Genomic DNA, 24062 nt, shown 5'->3' with positions numbered 1-24062 from the left:
ATGTCTTAGCGTTAATCACTTACGTTAAAAGATGATTTACATGTTCTAAAATTGAACTACATTGGGTTTGTTATTATTAGCCTTCAATTTTTTAAATCTTTGGTTGCACGCATGAAATGTACCCTTAGTTTGCAGTGATGTAATGATTGAATCGGGGTAGGTCTTGGTTGAAGAATGCTTTTCTGATGACTCCATTAGTAGCAAGGATGTTTGAACTGGACCAGACTGGTTAGTCAGACCGGCTGGATTGGGAACTGATCGGGGCATTGGTCTGGAAAATGGCTTTGAAAGTTTGAATTGGTTAGACTCTGAACTGGTACAGACTTGTTTAACTAGCGGTTGAATTGGGTTTTTTTTCCCTGAATTTTTAATCAAATCAGTGACCCGATAATGTAGAATTATTTATGAAATTAAAATCCATTCATGAAGTTGGGGGGGGGGGTAATTGTTCGACATAAAGCTTTCATTACGAAATAGCAAATTGAAATAAGAACACTAGTCCTAAGTTAGGCATATCTAAAAAAAACAATAAGAATGCCTTATCGAAATTAGACCATATTGGACAAACACTTGTTATGTCGGATTTGAGAAAAGAAAAAGGGAAGAAGGGAAGGGGTTGGAGATAGAATCCCACCGGGGATAGTATCTATCATAGTCGGGGGGATTGGTCGATAGTTAGGTAAATGGTACTTCAAAAATTTTCTTCTAAAAAAGTGGTAATTCCCTCAACGATATTAAACCATTTCATGTTCCAAGCCTTGAAAGTTCGAGTTTCAAGCCTCACCTTTTTCGTTTCGTTTTCACCTTGTGCGTATACTCTAAATGGACTAATTCGGCTTTTATTTGAAGGTAATATATGAAAAACACACAAATTACACGTGTGAATTTATGAGTGTGTGGTATGTCCACGTCTAAGACGCCTAAAAATTTTTAAAAAAAGCGGCTGCAAGCTCGTGTCATTTTTACTGGAAACACTATCGTAATTTCATCCTCATCAAAATATCTAACACAAAGCCCTTGTCTGATCGACAAGTGTTCCATTGTTTCCCACCGTAAAGCAGTTATCAACCACACAAAAATTTAACCTTTATTTTAGTACTCATAATATTCGTTGTCTTTGAAGTAAAGCTTAGCTATGGCTATGGGCCTGCCCCCTGTTTCTTTGTCTTGTCAACTGTACCCGACATCCCTTTCCTTTTTTTCTTCAACTATTTCCTCCGTCCAAATCCATTGTTGGGATTCTTGTCTTTATCAATGGTAAACTTTTGTCACTATATATATATTAGCTCTTCTTAACTCATGTATATATGTATATCCAAACACAATTCGTACTTGCTTTGATCGTTTTTTTGGAGTTAAAAAGAAGAGAGAAAGGAAGGCTGGAATCGTTTACTCGAATGACGAAGGTTTATCCCAACGCTAGTTTTACAGGCGGGGTGCCGCCGTGTAAGGCGGAGATGGAGGAGGTTATGACGGTGTGGAAGAAGTCGTTGATATTCAACTGTAATGGGTTCACGGTGTTTGATGGTAAAGGTGATCTGGTATATAGGGTGGATAATTATATGGAAGGGAATAAAGGATCCATCCTTCTTATGGATGCTAATGGCAAAGCACTACTCACTCTCCGTCGTAAGGTATTATTATAAGCTTACGTTTTCTGGTTTAATTGTTGATTTGGTCCTTCTATTATGCTCGAATTTAGGGTTTAGTGTCTATATTTTTAGTTTCGCAGAATTTGATCTCTTGATAATTACTTCAAATAATATTGGTTTGAGACCAATATTAGATTGCGACAAATCATAGATTATGTGAGGAAAAGAAAATTGTGTAAAAACATTAAGGAACAGATGGATGAAATGACAAAATTGAGGCTTTGAAGATCTTGATGTCTTAGGTACAAATATTACTCATTTGTGAATTCATTTCATGTTTAAATTATTTTTTATAGATTTTATATAAAATTAAAAGAAAAACATAAATAATATTTGTTACTTTTAAATAGACGGATTTTGTAATCATTTTCCACTTGAGTTATTATCTAGTTGACTTGCGACATTAACTCAGTCAAAGTCTTAAATATAGTATAGATAATTAATAGTCTAGCTAATGACATTAAAAATTGATGAATCAAGTTTATATTAAATGAAAGTATAGAGACTAAATCTGAAATTTAATAATATTAAAGGGATTAAAATCGAATTTTACTTTCAGCTTAAATCTAGGTCATTCATCATTTACATTAGGTTAAAAATTATGTTACATTTTCAATTTAGAAATATCCATCCAAACAGTAATATCATCAGTATTTTTCTATCAAAATTTGCTAAACTAGCATGAAAGATTTAACGTATATGGACTAAATTTTAATTTTGGTAAAAGTACAGGGCCTAACAGTATATTTTGACCTTTTTATTCTGTCAGAAAATGAGCCTGGGACTGGGTGACAATTGGCTAGTTTACGAAGGAGAAGAAACCATGGCGATTCCTCGACTTTCAGTCAAGAAATCACTGAACATCTTTAACAACAAGTGCTTGGCTTACGTTACCGCCGGCGAGAGTGATGGTCGGAATAACAAAACAATGTACGAGATCGAGGGGTCTTATTCCCGACGGTGTTGCGCCGTGTCGGATGACAGGCGGAGGTTAGCGGCAGAGATAAAGCGGAAAGAGGGTGGCAGAGGGGTCGCCTTCGGAACCGACATTTTCCGCCTTGTTGTTCAGCCTAATAATATCAGGACGGATTTTGCAATGGCTTTAGTTATTCTTCTTGATCAAATGTTCTAAACTCTAGATTCATACATACATATATATATATATACACACATGTATCTCTCTATTAATTGTAAAATTATATTTTGCTCCTTTTATTAAATAAAAAAAATTACATACAAAATTCTTGAAATCTCGAGATGATTGTTACACAAAAAAATAAATTAAACAAATTAACAAGTGTAGACAAAAATTTGCATTTTGAACTATACATTAGGAGAAATTATTTTATGTATGCATCCATAGTTTCATTTCAATTATTTAATGACATTTCAAAAAAAATTTATGTTATCGACACATAATTTTAGTAAATCTTTTACCCTATATCTTAAACCCTAAACCATGAATCTTGAACATTAAATTTTAAACCTTAACCCCAAATTTTAAACCTTAAGCACCAAACCAAAACTTCAAATATTGAATCTTAAACCTTAAATCAAGTTCAAGGGTCAAGGTTCATGTTCGGGTTCAATGTTTGGGGTTTAAGGTTCGAGATACAAGGTCAGAATTCAATGTTTTAGGTTTGGGGTAAAAAATTATCAAAATTATGTGTCAATTACATGAAAAAATTTATTGAAATGTTATTAAATAATTGAAAAATGATCATAAATGATGTAATGGGAAGGATTGATAAAATAATTTCTCATAGTTTCTTCCTAGTTTCCCACGGTGTTAAAAGGCAGAAGACAAATTTTGTTATCTCGTAATCCTCAAGGATAATGGTTGGCACTAAGTGAAAGGTGTAAGAAAATTTTTGTAGTTTCAATGCTATGAATAAAATAAAAAATGGGAAATGTCAAGTAGTTTACATATGAATCAAGTTCTTAGTTCCTTCCTTCATTGCGTCACTGTAAAGATGTTGACTCCCATAATTTTTATTTACATTCATCTTTAAAAACCCTAAGTTTATTGCAGTTGCTTCATGCAATTCAAGCAAATGGGCATACAAATGGTGTCAATCGAAAAAGAAAAGAGTGTAGAAATGGAAGGCACTAGCCATGGAGAGATCTTCCATCATGTTATCACAATCATGGAAGAAAAAATCAATCAACCGCCTAGACGGTTGAGTGAAAATGCCGGTAACGAGTTTTGTTGCATTTTTCGAGTCCCCGAAAGCTTTGTTGGGATCAATAAAAAGGCTTATCAACCGCACATTGTTTCCATCGGTCCTTACCATTACGGGAAAGATCATCTCGAGATGATGCAAGAGCATAAATGGAGGTTCTTGGGATCGTTCCTTCGTCGAACACAGAGACACAATGTTGACCTCGTTCGCCTATTTCGAGCTGTGGAACAGATGGAAGAAAGGATAAGGGAATGCTACTCAGAAATGATCGAAATCGACAAAAACAGTCTCGTCAAGATGATGGTTCTCGACGGATGTTTCGTTGTGGAACTCTTTTGTATTGTTGGAGGGTTATCGGATACTAATATTGATGATCCAATCTTTAATATGCAATGGATTTTGACGTTTATAATGCGTGATCTTCTTAGGCTAGAAAATCAAATCCCCTTTTTCGTACTCGAAACATTGTTCAAACTATCGATTTCGGGTTCAGATCGAAAAAATGTTCGTTCGTTAACTCAGCTTAGCCTCGAGTTTTTTAATTACATGGTACAAAGACCCGTCGAAGTCATCGAGAATCATGCTGATCTTATCGGAAAACATTTACTCGATCTATTTCGTATGAGTTTTCTCCCATCTTCTTCTCAAGTAACACCAAGAAATCGTACTACTTCTTCTTCTGGAGAACTGTCTAGGAACACTAGTTCTACCGAGAGAACATCAACGATTAGTACTTGCCTGTCCGAAGAAACATCGAAAATGAGTACTAGTTCAACCGAAGAACCATCGACATTCCTTCAATTGATCCCGTCGGCCAAAAAGCTTCACCTAGCCGGGATTCAATTCAAGCCGGGGAAAAGCGATAGCTTCTTAGACGTTAAATTCAACAACGGCGTGCTTCAAATCCCGCTCCTCACCATTGATGATTTCTCGAGCTCGGTCTTCCTCAATTGCGTCGCTTTTGAGCAATGTTACCACTACATAACGAACCATGTAACGACGTACGCGACCTTCATGGGATGTTTAATCAACACGCCGAGTGACGCCGGGTTCTTATGTGACCACAAAATCATCGAGAACTACTTCGGGACCGACGAAGAAATCGCTCGCTTCTTTAATAACATACGCAAGGACGTGGCATTCGACATAGAGAAGAGTTACCTATCTAAACTTTTTGAGGACGTTAATGAGTATTATCGGAACGATTGGCATGTCCGATGGGCCGGATTCAAGCACACGTATTTTGACACGCCATGGTCTTTCATGTCGGCCATGGCTGCCCTTATACTCTTAATATTGACCTTGATTCAAGCCTTCTTTGGTATGTATCCTTACATTTTTCCTCGAAAGAGTCCGAAATAAAGTTGTCCCAAAAATGGTAAAATTATATAAAAGTCCCTTTTAAAGTTATAAAATTGTAATGTAATACAATAATAAAATTGCACTTTGACATTTTAAAAATAATAATTTTCTTTTTTGTTATTTCATCCTTAACGATGACATGAATCAACATAATGTTGCAAACAATAAGACAAAGATGGGCACATTGTCCTTGGTTTTCTGAGTTCATCTCTAGGATTTGTTGTTCTAAATTGATTCCAAGTTTCAAAAAAATGTTATTAACTTCTCAAAGCATTCGTATTATATCAATTTGGTCCTTTCGTAAGCCTAACTACATTAATTTGGGCTTTGAATGCCAACTTAAGTCTAAGGTGGAACATATTTAAAATATATGGATCAAATTGCAAATTTATGTGTATTAACTGCATAGATAGCTTTAATCTAACATATTAAATAAAAAGAAATTGGCGTTATAATTTTATTAACGATATGTTTTTAACACATTAAATCCAAGTTGCTCATACAATAGGTACATGCATTTACAAGTTAATTCACGTGTTTTAAATTTATGAGTGATACGTTATTAATATTTTGAGGACTCGATTAGAATATTTAATCTGGGGACTAATTTAAAATCCGAGTTATAGTTTAAGATGTTTGGTGGAATTAATCCTAAAATTATGAAGCAATAAAATAAAGAAGAGTTTAGATTAATTTGGACTCCATTTGGAAATTCAAAGAGAGAAGAAATTGTTGCTTAGAAGCTAAAACATTTAACTTTGACTAACCATTAATTTGTTAATTAATTGAAATCTGTCAAATTGCATTGATTCATGAGTGCATGTGTGAAGACCATATTAAAAAAGTAATTAAATTAAATAAAGGATTTTGTTAATTTAAGTGTTAGATATTTTATGAATTATATTAATTAAATATTTTCAAAAATTTGTATATGCAATGTTTTAAAGAAATATAATTTTTTTAAAGTATATAAAAATACATAATAAATTGTCAATTAAGTTTTAGTTTGATTGACATGTGTATTGTTACCAATTCAAAAGAATGTGGGTACAAGTGCACCGAAGCGCATTATCCTTTTATTTATGGACTGAGGAAAGACTATGGGTAGTTTTAATATTGTGTCAAAAAAAAGAGCAAATATTTCAATTTCAATCCATAGATTGATTGCTATACTAAACTAAGATTTGATTGATATAATATAGAACCCAAAAGATTAATTTTTATTGAATATAAAGCCGACACTGAGCTATAAACGTACCTATTACCCCATTTGATGTGCAAAAAGAGCCAAAGGAATACGACTATGGTTGACGACAATTTCACTGTGATGAGGTGAGGCCATATATTGAGCTGAAGATCGTGTCCAACAAAGACGAGACTAGAGGTAAAAAGACTTTGCCTTTTTGGCCCTTCCGGTCATGGTTGCCATTATGCCAATTACCACACCATCAAAGTTGAACTGAAGTTTTCACAGAGTTAGAACACCTCACAAAGTTAGACCATTGTGGCACACGATCACCAAAGGAAATGATGTCCATTTTGCTTAGAGGTCCAAACCCTACCATAGACAAAATGACCACCATTTCGTGGCCATGCACCATTTACGATCTGACTTGACGATACTCCCCAACTCTATGAACCTGCATCTCAAGCGATCTCTTTAGTCTCCACAAAGTCGGGAGACAAAATCTCAACCTGACCTAAACATAATATGAACCTGTTGAGCCGCCCATTTGCTTCAGACAAATGAACATTAACCCATTGAAGGATTCGTCAATTTCGGACAAACAATACTTTAAAGACTTCTCTAAAAAGAATCATTCTTCCATCATCAGTAGGCAAAGGTTGGTCACGTGTCAAGGTGTCTTATGCCCCTTAGGGGTAAGATAGTCCCTTCGGCAACAATTGGATTGATAAAGCTGACAACCATATAACGATTAGACTGGAGCCAACTTAATGAAATCTCAGACCTTATCCATACATAAAGTTCACTCGACATTTCTCTTGACAAAAGTAACGAGGTACACACTGAATAGAGTGAACTGTGGAAGTTGACACACAAATAATTGGTGCTGGTGTGTGTATATGTACATGTATATATAAATTCATGAGGCTAATAGGGTATGTAAATAATTAATGGCAGGGTTCAAGCATCTTGTTATCGTTAAGTTTAAGGAGGATGTGGTCGTGGAAGACATACTTAAAGGGATGCAAAAACTTGTTTCAGAGATTGATGCTGTCAAGTCCTTTGAATGGTAAAGAAAGAAATTTTTTTTGGTTTTTTTGGTTCATTATGATTTTTACTGATTTTTCTTGCAGGGGACAAGACATTGAAGGTGAAGAGATGCTTGGGCAAGGATTTACTCATGCTTTTTTAATGACATTCGAAGACAAACAAGGTTACACTGCGTTTGTCGGTCACCCCTGTCATGTTGAATTCTCTGCAACGTTTTCTACGGCCATTGACAAGATCGTGTTGCTTGATTTCCCATCTGTTGTTGTAAAGGCTGCAACATGATTTTTATGAAGAAATTAGTAAACGACTGTTTTTAGTTTCTTATTGTATATCTCTCTATGCATCTATGTGTATGGCTTGTATGAATGGATTCGATATATATTCCGACATTTATACAACTAATCCTATATATATATATATAAATTGAGCATGTATTTGTATTCAAGACTCTTGAATTTGTCGAGGGATTTTTTACTTTTTGTCAGTTCCCTTAACAAGTTGTTTCTGTGGGAATTTTGTCTTTTGACTCTGTCAAAATCTCAAGTGCCAAAGAGGTGATAAATATGCAAAATGAGAGTGTCTCATTAAGGGTCTGAGAAGGCGAACCATGCACAACGCCCGTTATTGGAGTTGAACCTATATCGTAAAGCATAGTACTCATTTTCACCAATAATTGCCCTTATATATGGGTGAGAATGCTATAAGCTTTAGAGCATTGGATTGTGTTCAACCCTACTAAGTTTGCATGATTCACCTTATCATGCACCCGTCAACAAAGGCAAAGTCAGAAAATTTTTGGGGTTGGAATTATGTTATAAATTTTGATAAGAGTTAAAATACAATTTTACCATTGGATTGCTAATATCTATTTTTAAATGATTAAATTAAAATCTTATCAATGTAAAGTTTCAATTATAGGAGTAAAGACCCTTGCCTCCCCCCTTTTGTTACGCCCCTACTTGACAAGGGGTTCTTGCTATGTGAACTCATTGCATTTAGACTCTCGACAAAGTCTAGAGAGAATATTGAGATTTAAATTTTAAATTAACTGAAAATTACTTATAAACTGATTGAGTTAGATTTTGAGTTCAATTTTCGAGATAAACTTAAAAATTAGATAAGATTAATATGAGATTTGCAAATCATGTCTTGAGTTTAGTGCCAAAACTCATTTAAGTTCAAATAGATTGATATTAGAGTTTAAGAATGTATCACTATATTTGTAATCCATTCCCCTTTTCTATTATAATGTAATTATTTATATCGAAAATATCATCAAAATCTTATAAACACCATTTCTTTCTGTTCGCTTTAAATTGAATAATTATTTTATACATTGATAAAGAAAATTTTTAGTTCGCTTTAAATCGAATAATTATTTTATACATTGACAAAGAAAATTTTTATTTTTATTTTTGTATGATGACAACTATAGTGAGAATTTCTAAAATGAGAACCAAAATGATCTTAGCCATTAAATCAAAATAAACGGTTCTAAGCTTTAGATTTTGTATTTATCTTACCTTATTAAAATAAAACCAATAACACTCAATCCTTACTTTAAGATTTATTTCCTTTTATTTGTAGAAAAAATCGAAATGGAAAGCAAAATATTAGGGTTATTAAGATTAATCAATTTGTGTATTAAATATTTGTTTTTTATTGAAAAATCGGTCAACCATCTTATTCTTAAAAAAATTAGAATTTTTTATTTGTTGAGTAAAAAGTGAATACTTGTAATCAACCTAGAAAAAAAACCCCAATTTTTTAAAAATGAAATGGTTGACCATTTTCTTCAATCAAGAAAACCAAATACCTAATACCCAACTTGATTAATTTTTTTTATACAAAAGAGAGGTTAACTCTAATCAATATAAAGCGAGATCACATTACATCAGGAATATCATCGTGTAGAGATTGAAGGATTTCATTCGAGGGTTGTATGAATGTAACATTGCCCCAAAGTCTTGAGAATGTCAATTTTGCCAAACCATGAATTTGTTTCTAGCAAAATTAAATTCTTTTTTCAACAAAAGACTTCAATTACACTATGAAACGATTAGGTGTTGCTGGTTTTATTTTAATAAAATAAGATAAATACAAAATCTAAAGTTTTTAACACAATAACCCCATAAATAGGAGGATAATGTTGTTCAATACATTCGAACCCACATATTCATACATTAACAACAATGCCCATATGAATCAAGGTAAATCTCTTTGTATAGCGTTGATTACTTAATTAAATTTGTTAATTATGTCCTGAATATTTTATGTTTGATTTTAGAAGAAAATACTATAGATAAAGTTTGAAATTCACAAATTATATAAAAAAATTTAAAATATTGTCATATATTTCATACTTTATAATATTTATTTTAAATTACACTGCCTATACATCATCAATAATTCAGTAGTGAAAGTTTCTTGTACCAGATAAGTATGTAGGATCTATGTACATATTGACAATTAAAATGAATCATCGTCCACCGTTGATCTCGTAATCGGTATAGACCATCTCCCTAGATGCGCAGTGTAGTTTATGCACCGGATAATGCCTCTACCAGTTGGACCGTCAGGGAAATCTACGACACTAATACTCCCTGCATCAAGATGGAATGATCCCAGCCATTCTTCTGTAAGGTTTAGGCAGTGTCCTATCAACGCTATGTGCGCTACGGGGTGAGCTACGGCAACAACGATCTTTTCTTCCTCAGATTCGTCAGATAGTTCGGTGAGCAATGAATGCCAGGCTTGTCCAGATCGCTCCCGTAGTGCTGATGTGACTGTATCGTCTAATCCATTTAACCAACCAGGGCGTAGATATGAAATATCGGTTGTGTCCTGCAGGTATCGTCTATGACATTAAATGATTGAACAGTCGATAATCGAGATTCCTAATTCTTCATTCCGTAAATGGAAATCGAAGTATCGTACCTTTGTCGATGGCTGAAAGATTTCGGCAACATCAAGGTCCGGTATATTCTTCATTTCAACATACCGAGGAACACAATCAGCGCCCAAGCAATCAGCAGCTTCTTGTACCTACAATGTAGAAAGCTTTTCGGAATTACAGAACTCGAAAACTTACTAGCATTGTTTTGTTTGCTGAGTTAAACAAAGAGCTTACTTGGGATATGATAGTTGCTGTTTGAGCACAGGCATTGTTTGGGCTGCTAATTATGGTACTCACCTTCAGATCGAGAAGCAGCTCGGCAGTTTTCTGGGCCTGTTAAGAGCAATGAATCGAGTTCAATAATATGACTCGAGAAAATTAATCGACAAATGCTACTAATCTTATATACCTGTATAACCCCAAGCATGTTCATTTGTTGATCACCTAACTTTGAAACAGTGGCCTGTGGAATAATCGAGTCAGACTATTCATTCGGTACGAACCGAAGGGCAAGCTACCGAGCTATTGTTCGCATACCTCTGAATCTTGTGTTGATCCTTGACAAACGAGTATAATCCGTCTACTGGTCCTTCTTCCCGCAGAGCTCCCGGTAGCAACAGGTGATCCCGGTGTCTGCAACAAATAATAATCAAATAGAACGAGACTGATTGCAGTTGCATAAACAAAAAACACCTCCCGTAAATTCAGAAGTTCAGCTCGTAACCTATTGATCATGATATCAGGGGAGAAGGCAGGGGAAAAGCAATGGCCTTAGCCCCCTCTAAAATGAGAAAATTTGCTTTAGACTTCAAAATTTATAAAATTTTAAGTTAGTACCGGTAAAATGAGACCAATCCAGTTGCATAAGCGAAAAAAACTTCCCGGAAATTCGGAAATTCAGCTCATAACATATTGATCATGATATATACATGTTGAGATCAGAATGCCAAAGGTACCGAGTACTATTTGGTGACCAACAATATGCATGAAAACAGCTATAGAGTTGCCATTCATCGGTAATTTCGTACTGTACCTGGTTTAAACGATTGAGACAGATAAGCGGAGACCCTCCATCGGGATGTGGGATGAAATCGAGCACACTTACGCCGCAATTGCTCTGAAGTAAAATCCTAAAGTACTCGGTTCCCAATCCTGATACATCAACAAAGGTGAAAACATAAGTAAAAACCGACCGTTCTCTTCGGTTACGTCTACACCAATTTGAACCAACATTCCCTCGCACTCTACGTAACAGATATATGTAACTATTACCAATTGCTGTAGCAACAAGAGCTTGATTAACAGCATTGTGAGCAACCACAAGAACAGATTTGCTTTCATGAGCAAGGATTTTAGTCCAACAATTCCTAGCACGACCCCATAACTCTCTTACGGGATAATGACCATCGATGTTGAAATTCGCAGCATCGACTTGCCATTGCCGAAAAGCAGGGCCGAACTTGGCTTTCCCTTCATGCTTTAAAAGGCCCTAAAATCCGCCAATAAACTGAGATAAAAAATTATCATCACAAGACATTAAACTTTCCTAACCAAATATATATATACTTGGCATTATGAGTTTCAATTAACACAAAACACACTTTGATGATTGAAAGCAAAAAAAAAAAAAACCATACTTGAAATGAATAAAGATCGATTTCTCTTAAATCAGAGTCTGTTATTATCTCGTCTTCTCGTGTCCCCCATATGATTTCAGCTGTTCTTTTTGACCGAATCAGAGGGCTGAAAGATATGAAAGAAAATCAACCCTTTTAAGAGTTCATAAGAAAAGAAATCCTATGATTTGAACTCAACATGCATTAAATCTTTTATACAATTGAATTAACACAGTAATTAATTATCCTGATTTTTACCTATTTATTAATCATACATTTCGTGTTCATATAAAATAAGTTTTCATATTTTAATTCTTCAGAATATTATGATCCTAATTGCCCAAAAATATGTATGAACTTCACTTTTTCTGCATCCATTTACCATTCTTTTTTATATTATTTAAAAATAAATTTCAAATAAAATGTAAATATTTAAATTAGATTTTGCTAAAGTATCCCAAGTGACCAAAGTGTTTTACTATGCATTGTAAATTTTAAAATAATTTGTCAACTTTTAAATTAAATAAAAATTATATTATTACTTTAAACAGTATACGTAAACAGTATACGAATACTAAATCTAAGGAAACTGAAAAGAAATACCTGGAGAAGCAAATATCAAAGGAATCGTCGATGAGCATTTGGCGGGAAGTCTCAGCCTGAGCTTCACCTTTCTTAGTCAAAACAGAGAAATTAGAGCTCCCTTGGATCCTACCTTCCTCGTTCCACGTGCTCTGCCCGTGTCTAACCAGCACCACTCTCTTCGCTGCTTTTATCGGCGGAAACGGAACCAACGCGCAAAGCTCCGATCTCAGCTTACTATCTTCCGCCGTCGTCGGCGATTTATCGATCTCTTGGAGACTCGACGATGACCGAACGGTGAACGGAGTTCGACGCTTTGTAGGGAGATGGTGGTCTCGGCCGTGGAGCAGCAGAGGAGCATTTGCGAGGGATATCATTTTGGATTTATTATTATTTTTAATTATTGGAGAATTTTGGTTTTTATATTACGATTTTCAGTTATTTATTTATTTATTTTTTATTGTATGGTTACCGTTGTTTCTATCGAGTTCATGAGCTAAACCGCCACCTAGATTTTTTTATTAAAGATTAAAAAGAGTTAATATATTATTTGGTATATGAGTTTAGATTAAATGTTCAATTTGGTACTTGAATTTGGATTCAATATATCCGCTTTGGTACTTGATTTTTTCAATTTGATACTTGAGTTTTTTTTTTGTCTTGGTTAAATACATAAATTTGGCTCCAATGTTCAATATGATACTTGAGTTTTTTTTTGTCTCAATTCGGTCTCGATGCTAAATTGAACATTGAAGTCAAACTTAAGCACCAATCTGAGACTAAAAAAAGACATATATACCAAATTGAACATTGAAACCAAATTTATGTACCAAATTGTATATTAACCCAAAAACATAAAGTTAATTTTTCTTAGGTGAATTTCATCAAAGATTCCTCAAACTATCCTTATAGTTTCAAAATTAATCTTTAAACTTCAGAACATTCTAAATTGAGTCCTCAAAGCATCAATATTTCATCAATCAATTCTTTTGCCAATTTAGTATTAAATGCCAATTCGACTTTGACTTGGAGTATGTTTAAATCATATGGATGAGATTGTAAATCTGAATGTATCTACTATCTAGATAATTTGGATCGACATATAAAAAAATAAATAGTTTTTTTAACCATTAATATTGTTTCGATGTGATTTGGTCCATTTCAACTAATACCGATTTGCATCAATGTGTACCAACCAATATGGTGGGTGCAAGATTTTAATATTTTAATGTAACATTTAAAAATAAAATATAATCATTTACTTAAACTTTATTAAAGATTTAAAACTCATATTTGAATATAAATATATTTATATGTATATATTAAAATATTTAAAATTATTAAAAAACTCAAAACAATACATCAAAGCACACATATACCAATACATATCGGTATTAAAATAAAACAATACATCCATCAATATGATACTAACTACGTTGGTATCAATAGAATTTAAGATTGATAATGTTTAACACGTCATATGCAAATTATTCATTAAATATGTATACACATATATATTGATTTGCAAGTTTTAAATATTATTTACGTCAGATTGAGTTAGCGTTTAACATTCAAGCTAATGACCAGGCTAATAGACAGATCCGATTAATAAAATATTGATGTTTTAAAGACTCAATTAAAATGTTACAAAGTTTTAAGCTTAAAGCCCTATGTTCAGTTCAACAATATTGGTATCTTTAAGATAATGTCGAGCTTTGACCCAAGCTCGAATCTTGGTGCACAAAAAAGTTATTGACAAATAAATCTTAAAAATACGATGAAGCTCAACGATTTTGCATTGATAAAATAGTCTATTGAACATTGAATAGCGTATAACAAGAATATTTATTTCTATAAAAATACATAAATATGTATTTTTTAAATAAGTTATTATGTAAATATTGGTGAACATAATTAAGTGTAAAATTACATTTTCATAACACGATAAAATAATAAGATAAAAATATGAAAATTAAAGGAAAAATTAAAAACAAAAACAAACAAATTCCCTCAAACTATAAATAAAATAAATAATTCTCTTTTTTTTTTCAAATTAAATAAAAAACAAAACAAAAGGCTCTCCCATCCGTAGGCCTTTGCCTTGGGAGTTGGGACTCCTCACGTGATGCCCGAATGGTCCTTAGTACTTTTGGCCCATCTTTGGACAGACAATACATGGACTTGTCTCCCACAACAATAAGTCCAATTTTTTTTTTAATATTTATTCGACCCAAATTATTATTTAAATAATAAAAATATATTCAATTATTAAATGATTAAAACATATGAATAAAAATTGAATATGTGCATGTTTATCATATGAATAATGGTCGGATTCAAGTTACTTATACAATAAGAATACAAATATTTATAATTTGATTCATATATTCTAAATATGTTTTATGTTTGTATAGTAGGTACAAATTTTTATGTTTTAATCCATATATATTTTAAATATGCTCCATGATAAATTTGATAGACTTGTAGAAGGCCTATGATCATGGGTGAATCTAGAAGTTCTTTTAGGGGCCAAAATTGAATTGTAAATTTTTTAGAGGTCAAAATATAATTTTATCACGCGTTAGTTTATGATTTCATCATTTTTAAAGGGAACAATTTTTTCTTTTATTTGTAGAGGGTGTGTTGATATATTAGATCAACGAATCTGAAGATGGAGGAGATTCTAGTCCAGCAATAGAGAAGAAGTCGATCCCCCCTTGAGATGGAGAAGATTCTAATCCAGCAGTAGAGAAGAAGAAACCGATCTCCTATTGAGATATCTGTAGAATCTTATTATATAATAAGGGTCGAACCCTAGGTCGGATTCCAGGTCGGGTTATTATTATAATCATATAACAAGGTGCAATTTTACTATACATTAACTTATAAATTTATCATTTTTGAATGGGCTAAATTACAATATTCCATTTGGGCATGTGGGGGAGGGAGGCAGGACCCTTGCATGCCCTTCTTATATTCACCCCTGCCCATGCAATGGTTAAGCGGATGAATGACTTAAATATACGATATCGATATTGATATTGAGTATGTTACCATGCAACCCTTTATATAGTTGTCAGTACTATCGTCATCAAATAAGGTATTGTGTTTCCCAAGGGAAGGTCCAGAGACGTCCCTCGAAAAAGAGGTGTCTCTAGGGAAGAGTTTACATGGAGGTGTCGAAAGTCGAATGTTAAGAGCTACAAATTAGGGGAAATCCACATAATTGGGCCGAGAGCCACAAGAGAAACTATAAAAAGGGAAGAGTTTATGCATAGCAGGATTCGAATCCATGCCTTGGTGGATGCAAGAATTAATTTAGAAGTTGAACCGCAATTTGAAGACTTTTTATGTAATTAACCCTAATATACGGAAGAAGTGAATTGAGTAAAAACAATAAATACGTACACTTACATCAAAAGAAAATATTATTGATATTTAAAGAAAGGAGTTTTTTTTCTTGAAAGGTTTGTGTTTAAGGTATTTATTATTTTAATAAAATTATTATACGAAATATTTTGTTAGCAAAACCTTTTATGATTTTTATTCTAAATTAGTCCTCAAATTTTAAATCATTCTAATTACATCCTCAAATTACTAACATTAAATCGATCAAATCCTTCTGTTACCAGAATCATTAATTTAACTGCTAATCTAAAATGAAAATTTTAAGAAAAATTAATATTGTTAAAATGAATTTGGTAAAATATTAGTTTTGAGGTTTTCAAAGCATTTATGGATGTTTTATTATTCATTTTCTATTTTTCCAGTTTTAGTTTATTATTAGCTTTTACTTTTAAAAGTTATGTTGCAATGTCTTATTTTTAAAAAAGTTATCATTTTAAATTTAGTTACATAAGATTTGGCATGCCATGATTGATATAGTCTTGATAGTTTGGGGATGTAATTAGAACGTTCTGAAATTTGAGGACTAATTTAAAATGATGGTCATAATTTAGGGATATCTAATGCAATTAACTCTAAATATAAAATCAAATATGAATACAATAAGGTTAAAATATGTCATAAGTCCTTATACTCTTCATAAATTTAAAATTTAGTCCCTATACTTTTCAGATTTCAAAATTCAGTCCAACTGTTAATATCGTTAAAATTATTTTGTTAAATTCAAGTTCATTACCACGTTAATAATATTTTTATTTCAAAATGTTATACCAACAACAAAAATTAACAGTATTAATAATTGGACCTAAATTTTGAAATCTAAAAGATTAAATTCTTGGAAATAAAAGGACAAGGACTAAATTTTAAATTTGTAAAGAGTATAAGGAGTTATGAAAAAATTTAACCTTACAATTATGTATTCGTAACTCCAATATTGACACAATTTTTTTTACATATTTGTTTTAATATGAAAAATAATAAAATAAAAAAAGAGAAGGTGCCAGGGGGTAGGTGTGAGATTGACCGAACCAACTTGGCAGGCCCTTTTCTTAATATAAATTCCCTTCTCCCCCTTTCTTTCTTCTCAGCTTGACGTTCCCTTCTTCCAAAGAGAACAACAAGCTTTTTTTAATCCTAAAATTTTAACGCTTTCCTTTCCTTCGTCTTTCCTTTGCTTTCCTCTGTGTGATTTTTAATAAAAGGGAAACGAGAAGAAAACATGCAGGCAATTTCTCACGTGCAAAATCTTAATTCGTACCTTATAATTCGCCGATCGAAGCCTCGGTTTGATAAGCCGGTTCGGTTAGCTGTACCTGTACGTTGTGTGTATCACTCTGATTCGGTTCAATTCCCCAATGGAGTCGGTTCAAGCCGGGTGGATTGGCAAAGCTCGTGTGCTATTTTGTCTAGCAAAGTCTTCTCTCAGGATCAAGATTCCGGTGACAAATCGAACACTTCCTCCGCCTCCGATCACCTGGCGGCGGCTGTTAACGGTCATAAAACTTCCTTGGATCTGAACTTAGTTCCTCTAGATAAGAAGAACAAGCCTCAGCCACCTGCTAAACAGCCTCCACAGAAGCCGTTAACTATTACCGATTTGTCTCCTGCTCCGATGCACGGTTCACAGTTGCGTGTGGCTTATCAAGGAGTTCCCGGTGCTTACTCGGAAGCTGCGGCGGGGAAAGCTTATCCGAATTGTGAAGCTATCCCTTGTGACCAGTTTGAAGTTGCGTTTCAAGCGGTTGAGCTTTGGATTGCTGATCGAGCTGTTTTACCGGTGGAAAATTCACTCGGCGGTTCGATTCATCGGAACTATGATCTTCTCCTCCGTCACCGACTCCATATCGTCGGTGAAGTTCAATTACCTGTCCATCACTGTCTTTTAGCTCTCCCGGGAGTTAGGAAAGAGTATTTGACGCGCGTCATTTCTCATCCACAAGCTCTGTCACAGTGTGAAAACACTGTCACCAAACTCGGCCTCAACGTCACGCGCGAAGCAGTCGATGATACAGCCGGAGCCGCCGAATATATCGCGACAAACAACCTCCGTGACACAGCAGCCATAGCGAGCGCACGCGCCGCCGAACTCTACGGACTCAACGTCCTCGCTGACGGGATCCAAGATGATTCAAGCAATGTCACGCGCTTCGTTATGTTAGCTCGTGATCCGATCATTCCACGCACGGACCGGCCGTTCAAAACGAGCATCGTCTTCGCACACGAAGAAGGAACCAGCGTGCTTTTCAAAGTGTTGTCGGCGTTCGCGTTTAGGAACATCAGTTTGACGAAGATCGAGTCACGGCCACACCGTAACCGGCCGATCCGGTTAGTCGACGACGCCAATGTAGGAACGGCGAAGCATTTCGAATACATGTTTTACGTGGATTTTGAAGCGTCAATGGCGGAGGTCAGAGCTCAAAACGCGTTGGCGGAGGTTCAAGAATTCACCTCTTTCTTGAGGGTATTAGGCAGTTACCCAATGGATATGACGCCTTGGTGCCCAAACCCATGAAAATAAAAAATAAGAAAAAACAAAATAATAAGCCCAAAATATATGTTGAACTTAATTTTTAATTTATTTCTTTTTATTTTTGTTATTATCATCATTTTTAATTCAACAACAACCAAAAATGGCATTATTGTTGGGTAAATATAGTCAATTTAAGTCCTTCCAATGTTTGTTCTTCTTTTTCGTGTTTGAAATGTGAATATCATCTCGTCATCCAACTCTATTCTTCTTCCTTTTCTATTTTCTTTTTAAATCTCTCCTAAATAAAGGATAAGTCAGAAGTGAGCAATCAGCTAGGTCCGTCGGTAGGGCGATTATTTTAGGGAATCAAAAATAGATTAAAATACAATTTTATTGTCATATTGACTTGTGATTTCTATTTAAAATTTTTCATTTTAGGGGCCAAAACGATTGCCTATCTCCCTCCCATATGCCATTGTCGATCAGTTTGTTATATTTTTTATATTTAACTGACTTAACCTGATCGACCTAATCAAAATAATTTAACATTTATCAATATCGACTTGTTTTCAATTTTTATATTATATATTTAAAGTAATTTAAAATATATATTAAACCGTTAAGTTAAACGATTCGATTATAAATTTAATAATTGATAACCGACAGATAAATTTATCCTAACCAAGATTAAAATTGATTCAACTATAAAATTAAGTTAATTGGAATCGATTTAAGCGAATTGGTCGATTTTAATAAACTTATACTCCGTCCAATCCTATTTTCTCCATTTAAAAAATTCAAACATAAACTTTTACTTAAAACATTAAACTTCCTATTATTCGATCCAACATGCCTTAAGCTAGTTTAGTTTTATACAATAAAAAAATTTACCCTACCCAAAGGTCGGATTATTCGTCTAACTCTAAATTAAGATTTAATCCAAATTGGCACGAGTTTAAATTGTATTATCGTATTTCCACTCAATATTGTATAATTTATTTTAAACTTAATATAGAATATATAAATATAAAATAATTTTTTTTTAAATAAAAACGAGCCACCGAGTCAGCGGGTCAAGTTAAGGAAACAAATCATGAAGGAGAATTATGAGTGCGTTGAATACAATGTTCAGTCCGTCAACACATTTGAATAAGTATTAACTTATGTTTTGATAAAAAATATTTGAGTATAAAAATAATTTTATGTAAAAATATATATTCATTAAAAATTATGTAAAAATTAAATAAAGTTTTGATTAAAATTATAAATTTGATGGATTAAAATTTAAAATATTTTAAGTTTAAGTCTCATTATATCCGAGATTTTATTTTATTTTAACAGTTTCATTATAAGTTCTGACTATATCTATTTTTTTTTGACACAATGTCTAGAACTACCCATAGTCACTCCCCAACCCATAAATAAGAGAATAATGTGTTTCAGCGCATTCAAACCCATGTCCTCTTACATTCGTAACAATGTTCATTCCGGTCGAATTAATATTCAATCGACCATGTGAGATTTTACTAAGTTTATATAAAAAATTAATTTACTTTATAAAAAGTAATATTTTTTTAAAAAAAATAATGAGTTTTTAGCCAACAACAAAGGATGAGTTAGAAAGCAAAGCCTTCAACAAGTGGGTAGGTGAAGGCTTGTCATGGTTAATTTTAAAATGCAATATAAAAAATATTTTAAATTTGGTTTAATAAGAAAATCTATAAATTTATGTAAATGGATTAATTGATATAATCACATTAAAATAATAATAAAAGTTTTTGTATATTTTAAATACTTTTTATTAGGTGGTACCATTTAGCTATTTCTTTGTAAATTAGATTTGCATTACAATTGCATCACAACTAAGGTTTTTAAAATTGGACTGATAATTAAATCGGTCAAGTCATCAATTTATCGATCCGATTAAATAAATCATTAAAGATATTCATAAAATATATAAAAAAATTATTTCAACCACCAATTTAGTCGATTCGTACAGATTTGTGAGTCCATCAATCTGATATCGCTTTTCAGACCAATATCTCAATTGGTTCTCAATTTAACTGGTCCGATTCATTATTATACAAATAAACTAATTAATAAAGATGCTTTGGTCCCCTAGATTTGCATTGCATTATGGTATTATTAGACACTAGACTTAACTAATTAATAATGTAGCTTGGTCCCCTTTCCCTTCAATTATTTAGGTAACTTATACCAAACCTAAAATAAAATAAAATTCTAGATCTATATTAATTATTATTGATTGAAAATTTTCTATTTCCAACATAATTAAATAAATTCTTTTCATTTAAAAAATTCTAATGTTATATTATTGTAGAGAGATTCATTTACAGATGTTAGTTTTACACACTTTTATAATCTTTTACGATTAGTATATTAACAATCAAATAGTTAAATTTATCAATATAATTGCACTTATCATGTATGCAGCTTTTCGAATTAATCTGATACATCGATCTATGTTGGGAATCGACCCGATTAAGCAATAAACAAGTAAAAATAGCGGAATAAATTGAGAATTTGAACACACAAATTTAACGTGGAAAAACCCAACCATGGGTAAAGATAATTTTACTATAATGACAAAAGAACGAAGAATACAAAAGATGGAGATAAAAACTAAACCCCAAAACCTGAAAATAAAGAATCAGTAGACACAAAATTCTCCAAAAGTGTTATGAGTTCTAAAGGTTGTAAAACAGTTTATTTATAAGCTAAATTTATAAGTCAAATAAAAAAAAAGTTTAGACTAATCAGAATTCGACTGAAACAAATAAACAAAATTAAACCGGAAGATTATCTCTCAAATAATCTAGAATATTGTTTATATCAATATGTAGTTAGAAAATTTTAATTTACTCCAAACAACTACTTTAAGGGAAACATATCCAACTAGAGACTTTTTAAGGGATCAAAAAGTAATATAAATAGGTTTTGATATCCAACTAGAGACTTTTTAAGGGATCAAAAAGTAATATAAATAGGTTTTGATCGATATATGTTTTTTTTATGCAATACTTAGAACTATACATAGCCCCTCCCTAACCCATAAATAGGAGGATAATGCGTATCAACGCATTCGAACTTAGATCCTCCTACATTGGCACAATACTCATACCAATCGAACTAATACTCAATCGACTTTTTAAATAAAAACTTATATAAAAACGATACATGGTGAAATAATTTAACCTTATTTATGAAAATAAAACTCAATAAAAGTTAAATCAATTGTGAAATTAATTAAGATAAAATCATACCATAATTTATATATCTATTTTACATAATCTCTGATAAAAGTATTCTTCAAGTTCAAAGTGTAAACAAAACTAAAGAAATTATGTCTTAAAAGGTTTAATTATGCATCAATCTTTGTACTCTTCGATTTTTCAAATTTAGTGAATTTGCTTTTAAGTTTAAGAATATAGTCCCTCCATTTAATCTATTTTAAAATTTAAAGTACAAGTGATAACAACATTAATGAATTTATGTTAAATTTAAATATGTGGTATTTTAATATTTAATATTTATTTTAAAAGTTGAAATTCAATTAATAAAATATATTATCAGTTGGATGTAGAAAAGGTAAAAAATATTTAGTCTTGAAACTTGACAAATTTTCTCAATTTAGTCCCTGAACTTGGATTGTGTTAATGTATGATGATGTGGCATTTTGAGATTGTCTCACACGAAATTCTATGTTGTCACTTTTTTAATAAAAAATTATTTTTATTTTATATATTTTTTAGATTTTAAATAAATGTGGCATAGTCTTAGTGTGTCACATCATCATATTTTAACAAAATACAAATTCAAAGATCAAATTAAATAATTTTGCTAAGCTCCAAAACTACTATGGACAAAAAATAAAAATAAAAATCAAGTTTGAAAATTACTAAATGTTGCTTTTTTTAAAAAAATTGATAAAAAGACCTCTCTAGTCGCTTTTTATTTTGAATTTAAGCAAATGGGTCCCTCTTAAAAAATCAAAGCAATCTAACCCTTCTCAATTTTGAAAGTGAGCAATTAAGGACGATTAATCAAGACTTTAATGTCTTTCGTAAATTATACATAATCGTGATTGGTATAAAAAACAAATTTAGCCCTCGATGTTTACATTTTTTTTGTCAATTTGGTCTTGATTTTAAAAAATTCAACACATTTACGCAAATGTCGCAGGATAATTTGTTAAATCAGGACCAAATTGACAAAATGTGAAAATTTTGAAGGATAAATTTGTTATTATACCAATCAAAATTATGCACAATCAACCGGAAATATTGTTTTTATGATTAATTGTCCTTAGTTGCTAACTTTTGAAATTGATAAGAATTAAATCGCTTCAGTTTTTTAAAAGTAGGCCATTTATTTAACATCAAAATTAAGAGAGATTTGAAAGGTCTTTTATAACAATAAAAAAACATATTAACAAATGCAGTGGCTCCTAAAATAAAAAATTTTCATTTAGGCTCTTTATAATTTATAAAATTTTAAATTAATAATGGTAAAATTATATTTTAGCCCTTTCAAAAACGATAAAATCTTGCTTTAATTCTTTAAAACTATAAACATATACATTATTAAAATGATAAAATCGTAAAAATATATAATTTAATTCTACCGCCAGTGAAAAGAAGTTTTACTACTATAATAAGGAAATGATAATTGAAAATTGGATTTGGAGTAATTTTTTATTAATAAATATATGGAGGCTAAATCTAGATTAGGTGCTTAATAAAATAATAAAAAAATGGAAAAGGGGAAAAAGAAGGTTTGGTGAGGGAAGAGGAGACCATGATGAAAGGAGGAAAATGGGGTGTGTGTGGTAGGTGGAGATGTAGGCTTTGTGGTGGCTTTTAGTTTTAGTGGTTGAAAGCCAATGACGATCCTCTCCTCTCTCGCTTACGTACGTCGGCTCTTCCACTCCACAACCTTCCGTTTATATATACATAGGCGAATTTGAGGAAGCAAGCAAGCGCCTTGAAATCCAAAAGATGAAAATTTTCTAAAAAATTTATGTATTCGCCCCTCTCTATATACACATTATTAATATCAGGTGTATTGTTAATGAAATTTTTTAAGGTTAAACTATGTCATGAGTCTTCGTATTATTCGAAAATTTGAAATTTATTTTTGTACTTTCATTTACAATGATTTAGTTCCTTTACTTTTTAAAATTTCAAATTTAAGTTTAACTGTTAATATTATTAAATAATTTTTTGTTAAATTCAATTTCATTATAACATTATTTTTTAATAACATGGTTACTAAGTTTTTATTATTATTTCAAAATGTCAAACCAACAAATTTAACAAAAATAATTAACAATGTTTAATAGTTAGACCTGAATTTTAAAATTTGAAAAGTAGAGGGATTAAATACTTGAAAATGGAATTACGGTGACTAAATTACAAATATTCAAAAAGCATAGGGATTTATGGCATATTTAACCCTTTTTTTATTTCTATAAGCAGGATTTGAATACTATCATTTCTTCTTCTCGAGTCCAAAAATTTCATGAGTTCAGGTCGGGCTTATTCATGATATTAGTGTATTTTATGCTCGGCCCGACTTGACCAGCAATATGGGCTTAAAGTCCACCCATATTTATAAATGACTATTTGAAGCACGTTTCA

The 24062-nt window shown here is 32.1% G+C and overlaps 5 protein-coding genes across 5 annotated transcripts; 4 read left to right on the top strand and 1 right to left on the bottom strand.

Moving 5' to 3' along the window:
* The first annotated feature begins 9 nt into the window (after positions 1-9).
* Positions 10-2893, top strand: LOC105790003 (protein LURP-one-related 8). Its single transcript, XM_012617370.2, has 2 exons — positions 10-1634; positions 2422-2893. The coding sequence occupies exons 1-2, from the start codon at positions 1308-1310 to the stop codon at positions 2782-2784; spliced, it is 690 nt and encodes a 229-aa protein (XP_012472824.1). The 5' UTR covers positions 10-1307; the 3' UTR covers positions 2785-2893.
* An 858-nt stretch (positions 2894-3751) lies between these two features.
* Positions 3752-5197, top strand: LOC105793501 (UPF0481 protein At3g47200). The gene has a single exon (XM_012622407.2). The coding sequence runs from the start codon at positions 3752-3754 to the stop codon at positions 5195-5197; it is 1446 nt and encodes a 481-aa protein (XP_012477861.2).
* A 2099-nt stretch (positions 5198-7296) lies between these two features.
* LOC105793500 (stress-response A/B barrel domain-containing protein At5g22580) lies at positions 7297-7831 on the top strand. Its single transcript, XM_012622405.2, has 2 exons — positions 7297-7452; positions 7517-7831. Exons 1-2 carry the CDS (start codon positions 7334-7336, stop codon positions 7713-7715), a joined length of 318 nt encoding a protein of 105 aa, XP_012477859.1. The 5' UTR covers positions 7297-7333; the 3' UTR covers positions 7716-7831.
* A 1925-nt stretch (positions 7832-9756) lies between these two features.
* On the bottom strand, positions 9757-12935 carry LOC105790002 (probable 2-carboxy-D-arabinitol-1-phosphatase). The gene is made up of 9 exons (XM_012617369.2): positions 12549-12935; positions 11967-12072; positions 11602-11818; positions 11363-11481; positions 10867-10962; positions 10739-10792; positions 10564-10662; positions 10371-10478; positions 9757-10277 (listed from the first exon to the last, which is right to left on the bottom strand). The coding sequence occupies exons 1-9, from the start codon at positions 12902-12904 to the stop codon at positions 9903-9905; spliced, it is 1530 nt and encodes a 509-aa protein (XP_012472823.1). The 5' UTR covers positions 12905-12935; the 3' UTR covers positions 9757-9902.
* Positions 12936-16520: 3585 nt separating this feature from the next.
* On the top strand, positions 16521-18583 carry LOC105790001 (arogenate dehydratase/prephenate dehydratase 6, chloroplastic). The gene has a single exon (XM_012617368.2). It carries the CDS (start codon positions 17152-17154, stop codon positions 18442-18444), a length of 1293 nt encoding a protein of 430 aa, XP_012472822.1. The 5' UTR covers positions 16521-17151; the 3' UTR covers positions 18445-18583.
* Positions 18584-24062: the final 5479 nt, after the last annotated feature.

Source organism: Gossypium raimondii, chromosome 8 (assembly GCF_025698545.1).
Source record: "Gossypium raimondii isolate GPD5lz chromosome 8, ASM2569854v1, whole genome shotgun sequence".
Lineage (NCBI taxonomy): Eukaryota > Viridiplantae > Streptophyta > Magnoliopsida > Malvales > Malvaceae > Gossypium > Gossypium raimondii.
This window is presented reverse-complemented; position numbering and strand designations above follow the sequence as displayed.